The sequence below is a fragment of the Eurypyga helias genome, unplaced genomic scaffold (genome assembly GCF_000690775.1).
Source record: "Eurypyga helias isolate BGI_N326 unplaced genomic scaffold, ASM69077v1 scaffold33129, whole genome shotgun sequence".
In the NCBI taxonomy this organism is placed as follows: Eukaryota; Metazoa; Chordata; class Aves; order Eurypygiformes; family Eurypygidae; genus Eurypyga; species Eurypyga helias.
Window position 1 is genome coordinate 1 of NW_010270633.1, and position 7465 is coordinate 7465.

The 7465-nt window shown below is 48.8% G+C and overlaps 1 protein-coding gene across 1 annotated transcript; it reads left to right on the forward strand.

The window, feature by feature from the left end:
- Positions 1 to 487: 487 nt before the first annotated feature.
- Positions 488 to 4275, forward strand: RNF19A (ring finger protein 19A, RBR E3 ubiquitin protein ligase; the record flags this gene model as incomplete). Its single annotated transcript, XM_010158532.1, has 4 exons — positions 488 to 649; positions 1328 to 1541; positions 2793 to 2936; positions 3317 to 4275. Coding segments are annotated over 4 exons (1211 nt in total), but the record flags the coding sequence as incomplete, so codon positions are not given.
- Between the last annotated feature and the right edge of the window lie 3190 nt (positions 4276 to 7465).

Here is a 7465-nt window from a genome sequence, read left to right on the forward strand (position 1 = left end):
TTCCACTCTGTGACTCTGTGAATAACAATGTTAAGCCCTATTAAATTGATAGCAAAGCCCTGTGACTTCAGTGATTGCAAAATCAAGCTTGTTATTAAATTAGTAGGGGTGGTAACATTTTTAGTTGAATAACATTTGAAATAGTTTCTGCTCTCAGGTGGAACATTTTTACAGTCCCCAGTGGAGCTTTTGTGAACCTTTAAAGTATTTTCATTTTGTTTTTGAAAGGATGTTATGGACGTGCTGGAAGTATTAACTCATCAAGCGTTAAGCTTCTCTGCCTACCAGTGCTGACAGAGGACATTCTGCCTGCTCCGAGTACTTTCCTGTCACTTCACTGTAGTGATTTACTAATATTTCTTAATTTTGCCTCCTCCTGATTTCTTTTGAGTGTGAAATATTAAGTAATCATGGAAAATGAAATTGCCTTTTACGAAAGGCTCTGAAGTGTAAGTCATGTAATGAAAGACTGTACTTTCCCCCGTAGGTATCGGTGTTCCTATTATGCTGGCTTATGTGTATGGAGTTGTTCCAATTTCCCTCTGCCGAAGCGGAGGCTGCGGTGTGTCAGCAGGCAATGGAAAAGGTGTCAGGATAGAATTTGACGACGAAAACGATATGAATGTTGGTGGAACAAACGCAGCTGTGGGTAAGGAAAGGATGTGTTTCGTTGTCTGTAAATATGGGCTTTGTGACTTGTATGCGATGGCCTTAGGTCCTGGAGCTTGCAGAGGGGGTGCTGTACAGTTAGGACTAACTCCAGTCATTGCCGAAGGACCGGCTCTCGGGTGAGGATAGCTGCTCTCTGTGTGTGCTGTGCTGTCATACAAGCACTAACTTTGAAATTTAGTGGGTTTGATTTTTCAATTCAGATTTTGCCCTTTTGAATGAAAGCCAGGCTCCAGTAAAGTCTTCTCAACGGGTAGAAGTTTTAAGATAAAATTAGTGCTGCTTTTTCAGAATACGGGTTTGTGGAAGCTTTCATCCTTTAATCTGCAGTAGGGGGAACTAAGTGCTGATCTGGTGCTACTTTCATTTCAGTTATGTGGCAGTATCCTTTGTGATAGGGTCTCTCTGTTTTTCCTTGACTCCGTGTTACCTGTCCTCTCAATAGTTAACTTGTTGACATCTTAAGTATGTGATGTCAGGCATAACCGTTACAGCAGCTTCAAGAAAGGTCTCTCTTTTACAAAGTCACCTTCTAGTCACAGTATGTTTTACAAATCCTTTTTCTCAGCATAATTTCAGGACTGGTTTCCGTGGCCACGTCCTAGAAGCTACTGAGTTCTGCTTCCGTCACTGACAAGCTGCCTTTCTCTCTGTCTAGATGCCACCTCAGTGGCAGAGGCACGCCACAACCCTAGCATCGGCGAAGGAAGCGTTGGGGGACTGACCGGCAGCTTGAGTGCAAGCGGTAGCCACATGGACAGAATAGGAGCCATTCGGGACAACCTAAGCGAAACCGCTAGTACCATGGCCCTGGCTGGGGCCAGTATAACAGGGAGCCTCTCGGGAAGTGCAATGGTTAACTGCTTTAACAGGTAAGACACCTGCTTCTGCCCCTGCAGTAGCCCTGCATGTCCAAGACATCCTGCCAGGCCACAATCCTCAAAGAAGGGTCCATTTTTTCCAGGGTGAATGGGGCCTGAGCCCTTGTTCTCCCGCTTCCTGACAGCGCAGCCTCTACCCAGAGTCAGAGGGAGGCGCCTCCTGTCCATCAGAGCCGCGTTCTCTGGTGCATCTCCCCTGACTTGTTCCGTAGTCTGCAAGTCCCAAGCTGGGCCTTGAGAACACGTGGCTGGAGTGTGGGGTCGGAACGGCCTTGCCGAGGTGGCAGCGTCTCGTCACTGCCGTGCTCGGTGCCCCCGCGCGCCGGGGTCTCACTGTTTGCTGGCTGTCCTGCGCCCTGGGGAGAAGGGAGTGTCTGGAAAGGACTGTTAGGGCTCAGGATGGACTTTGCTGTTTAAATCGGGTGCTAAGGCTGCTCATTTTCTTCAGTAATTGGGAAGTCCAGGCGGTGTAGAATAAGGAGGGCAGGGTGGCGTCAAGAGTTTCCTTGTGTACTTCATGCTGTGGCTGCTGAGTGAGGTAGGCCTGTTCTCCTCTTCAGAGAGCTGAGAGTGGGAAACAAAATGAAAAACCGCTTCCAGTTCACTGCCAGAACAGATAAACAGGGCGTTTGGAATAAACCAGAAACCAAGGTCTAAGCTTTAGCTACTCCATCTAACTTAAGGTCGCTCCGGTCTCTGTTATTCCTGGTGCGGCTGATAGCAATACAGTATGAAGCCGAGTGCAGAACACAGTCCTCTGCCTGTTACTTGATTAGTAATAATTTTGCAGCTGGAGAAACAGGGGAACTATACTGTCTGGAACTCGTGTACCCTTCTGATGGGGTTTTTTTCCATTTTTAGAGTACAGCACACTGCCTGTAAGAGAATTTTAGCTAAGCCTGGAAGATGTTCTTGTAAATCTCAGGGAGGAAAGAATCCAGAACCTCTGAGCATGCAACATTTAGCTCTGTTGAGAAGTTAGTCTCGTTTTGCTTTTGGGTGTTTCTGGTTTTGTTAGGGGTTCTTTAAACCAGAAAACAGTCTTTTTGACAGTGGGAAGAGAGAACCTATTCCAGTAGGGTAAATGTTTGCCTCTGTATTGGAATAATGAACACACTGCTTACTACGGAGTGGTGGAGAAACCTACGAGGTGACACTGACTGTCAGATGGTGTGCTTTAACTTGAGCAACAGTACCTGCAACTGTCTCTCTTTTTTTTTTTTTTCCCCTCCTCTCTCCAAGACTGGAAGTCCAAGCAGATGTGCAGAAAGAACGATACAGCCTGAGTGGAGAATCTGGCACAGTTAGCTTGGGAACAGTTAGTGATAATGCCAGTACCAAAGCAATGGCAGGATCCATTCTGAACTCCTACATCCCTTTGGACAGGTAAGAGAAGTGTGGTGGAAAAGGAAGATGAACGGCCTCTGGTTAATAAAGGATATTCTAAGCATGCCTCAGCTGTTCTGCTTTAATGACTACCCTTTGAAACTGCAAATTCTGTTACAAACCCAATTACAGGTGGAAATAACCTTGGCCAATACAGGCAGGCAGAGAGGAACGCCGCTGCTGTAGCTCAGTGAAGTGATCTTTACTGGGAAGTTGTTTTCCTTTGGGCTATTTATTTAGTTAAACACTAACTCCTCTTAAACAAGGAGCATCTCTAACTTTCCCTTGCCACCTATCTCAGAAAGCATAAGGGTTTGTTTTGCTGTGTTAGCTGGCTTGTTAGATGACCGTTTTCACTCACGGGTTCTTTCTCGTCCCAGGGAAGGCAACAGTATGGAAGTGCAAGTGGATATTGAATCGAAGCCAGCCAAATTCAGGCACAACAGCGGCAGCAGCAGCGTTGATGATGGCAGTGCCGCGGGTCGTAGCAATGCCGGCTGTTCATCGGCCTGCCTGCCGGAAAGTAAATCCAGTGCCACCAAGTGGTCCAAAGAAACAACAGCAGGAAAAAAATGCAAAGGTAAGCTGAGAAAGAAGAGTAGCATGAAGATAAATGAGACCAGGGAGGACATGGATGCTCAGCTGTTGGAACAACAAAGCACAAACTCCAGTGAGTTTGACTCTCCCTCTCTCAGCGACAGTATTCCGTCTGTAGCCGATTCCCACTCGAGTCATTTTTCTGAGTTCAGTTGCTCAGATATGGAAAGTATGAAAACTTCCTGCAGCCATGGTTCCAGCGACTATCACACTCGCTTTACCACGGTCAGCGTTCTCCCCGAGGTGGAAAACGATCGCCTGGAAAACTCTCCACAGCCCAGCGGAATCGCTGCACCGGTTCCAGCAGCCCCGAGCACCGATGCTCCGCAGCTGAGTTACATCGCTGAGGAAAGCGTTCATAACGGATCTTCACCGGACGTAGATCTAGGTGCTGGTGAGACACTGAAAGAAACAAACAACAACCAGGCACGACACGCTGCGGAATTAAGCACTGCTGTTCAGACTGAAATCTAAGCCTCCATGTGCTGCAAAAATCTCTATTTACCACTAAAGGACCCTGTCTGAAAGCTGGTTGAATTCCACGCGACTTCGTAAAGTGTCAGGTGACCAGCAGAAGCAAGGTTTTGATACAACTGCATTTTGTAGACGCTTGTGCGATAAGGCAGAGTACTTCCTACGGATCTTACACCTGCGTGAAGAGACCTGAAGGCTTTAACCAAGTGCATTACGGCCCTACGGATACGTCCACGTTCTGTAGTTTGGCCACAACTTTGCTTGAAAGCGTATACTTGGTGTATTTCGATTAAAAAAAAAAAAAAAAGGTAAATTCTTAAGATGTTAAATGCTGAAATTAAAAATGTCCTGCACTGTTCACTTGGAAAACGTGGGGGTTGGGATAAATGGGTGTGAGCTGAGCGTTAGCGACTTCAAACCGTTCTCGTGGGAACTCTGTGTAAGGGAAGGCGGCGCTTTTGGGGAGACCTTTACAGACCCATCTCCAGGGTGAGTGTCGGCAAGGATGACTTTGAACCGGACACCCTGTATTTAGAACGCCTGCGGAGTGAACCCCGTGTCTTCAGAGGGATGTGGCCTGCGTCAGCAGCATGTGTACGCTTTGGGCGAGGTTATGGCGTTCGACGTAGTCTGGAAATGGAAGAAATTGGTACTTGAATATATTGGCCGAGCGGAGACGTCGCCCGTGAAGGACGGCGGGGTCGGTGACTTAGTGACGCGGCCAACCGCGCAGCAGGTAAGGCTACTTCCTGTCTGGTGTACGGAAACAAGCGCAGCGCAACCATCCAGCGATCTGTAAGCAGCGTGGACAAGCGGATGCAGTCGCCTTTGCACGAGGGGGAGAAACGGTGCCCCGTCAATTCCTGGTGCCTTTGGAAAAGACTGGGTTTGAAGTGCCTGGTCGCTTGAGGATTGTACTGTAACGTTTTCCAGAACGTCCTCTTTGGCCACCTCGGATCACAAATGAAAATCCTAATGAAGAAAACGACTGTGGTAGATAAATGTATAATAATACTACCGACGGATTAGCCTACCAAAGACTCACTCAGGCTTCAGCGGACGCGACATCTCTTTGCAAGACGTGCGGATCTCCAGTCCCAGAGTGCGGCGCGATGACTGCCCAAGCGCAAAGATGGGTTCCAAATATGCTGGCTTATTTCTGTTTTTTTTTTTTTTCCCTGGCTGCCTACGGAAGATGCACAGCTGAACGCAAGCTGCAGTTGGCCAAAGCGCCCGCACTGCCCACCTGGGGTTTTTTGCTATGTAACTCGCTGAAATCTAAAAGGAAAAAAAAAGTGAATATCAGAATAAGAGTTAACGATGTTCTGTCTCGTGTTTCATGTGTTGCCATTATGGTGCTACTGGAAGTTTGGTTGGATAAAAAGACGCCGCCATCAGCTGCAGTCCTCTTCCGTGACTTCGCCTCACCGGTTTCGGTAATACGCTTAGAACACTAGTGCCAGTTATGTTATTTGGTAACGCTTGTTACAGTATTTGTATATTTGCAACTCGGTTTCGCTCCGTAATATGCGTGTAAACTGCGTATCTGAAATAAATGTCTGAAGACTGACTTCTAGTGCTCCTTTCAGTGCGCTGCTGAGCCTTAAATGCTGGCGTGTTGCCAGCCCGCTGCCGTCTTCTCTGAGGTGCAGACTGCTGTCACAGAACCCCAGAACGGTTTGGGTTGGAAGGGACCTTAAAGACCATCTAGGTCCAACCCCCCTGCCATGGGCAGGGACACCTTCCACTAGACCAGGTTGCTCAAAGCCTCATCCAGCCTGGCCTTGACCACTTCCAGGGATGGGACATCCACAGCTTCTCTGGGCAACCTGTTCCAGTGCCTCACCCCCCTCTCCGGGAAGAACTTCTTCCTGATATCTAATCTAAACCGCCCCGCTTTCAATTTAAACCCATTACCCCTTGTCCTGTCACTACAGGCCCTTGTAAAAAGTCCCCCCCAGCTCCCTTGTAGCCCCTTCAGGTAGTGGAAGGCTCCAGGTAGTGGTGTTTTCAGTCCCTCTGAAATCATCTTTGAGAATGCTGTACTCCACAGTGAGATAACTGATCTTGAAATGCAGCTGAGTGGGGTTTTTTCTGCTCATTTTTGGATTGGTTTTTAGTGGAAAACTGTTTTGCTGACCCATTTTGTAACAGTTTTTGTTTGAAGTTTTTGTTTTTGAGCGAAGAGGGTTTCACACGTGAGGCTGTGCAAGAGCACCCACCAACTTAGTGCAGCATTGAATTTGGGTTTGAGCTACACAAAGTAAAAGGTAAAACACTTCCATAGATCCACTAACACAGAAGATGCTCCTCATATTTATCGGTCTACCATGATAACAGTTCCCTAAAGCAAAGGGGTTGCGTTTTTTTCGTTTGTGGAGACAAACCACAATGAGGATCAAGTTTATGTCTCATCTCCAGACATGGTGGTTCTTGCTCAGAGATTTTCTTCGTGGTTCCTCTCGGGGCTGGGTGGGTTGAGCTGCTCGTAGGGTTCGTTTTCTTGGTGGTGGCTGCTGGGAGGTGATGTTTGGGATTTGCCCTGAGAAGAGTGCTGATAACACTGGTGGTTTTCAGGTGGTGCTGGGGAGTGTCTGCCCCAAATCCAAGGTCTTCCCCAGCTTCTGATGCTGCAGCTGCATTCCCAACTTTCTTGCTACAGGCAGTGTGGAGGGGGACGCAGTTCAGACAGCTGACCTGAACTGACCCCAGGGGTATTTCATGCTGTAGCTTGTTTGTTCATGCATTAGTCGCTTGGCGCTCCCAGTCACGCTTGCTCTCAGGCTCACTCAGACTCTGCTGTGATGCGCTCGGGCTGGGGGGCTCTCGGACTCTGCTGAGATGCTCTTGGGCTCGGGGGCTCTTGGACTCTGCTGTGGGGTTTGGGAGCTCTCAGACTCTGCTGTGATGCTCGGGGGCTCTCAGACTCTGCTCTGACGCTCTCGGGGGCTCTCTGGCTCTGATTCTTCCTACTTGGGGCCTGGCTGCGTGTCATCGTCTTAGTTACCTTCAGTCTCAAAGGGTGGGAAAAACAGAAATGTGGCCGTGGGGTGCTCTGTAACCAAGGAGCTGGTGTGGGAAGCCGAGGAGGAGGCAAGTAACAACCCCAAGGGTAGCGCTGAACTCCTGTGCCTGGCAGAAGTCAGCGTGGGAGATCCCCAGGTCTTGGACAACAGCTCTGGAGATGTTGCTCTTCCGTCCCCATCTGTGGTTTGTTGCTGTTCATGTGACCATTATGAAGGATATAAACTGAGGGTACAGACCCTGGAACATGATGCTGAATGAAGAACTTCCCAGGAAGGGACGTGCTCTGGTACCGTTCTGCTTGCCGGCGTGGATGCCGCCCTCGTGACCGCAGCTGCTGGCCCCGAAGGAGGGAGCACCAAGCGCCTCTCCAAGCACACATGCGAGTGACTGGCTGGAACATGGCTCCAAGAGCTGCCCTTACTCACTTCCCG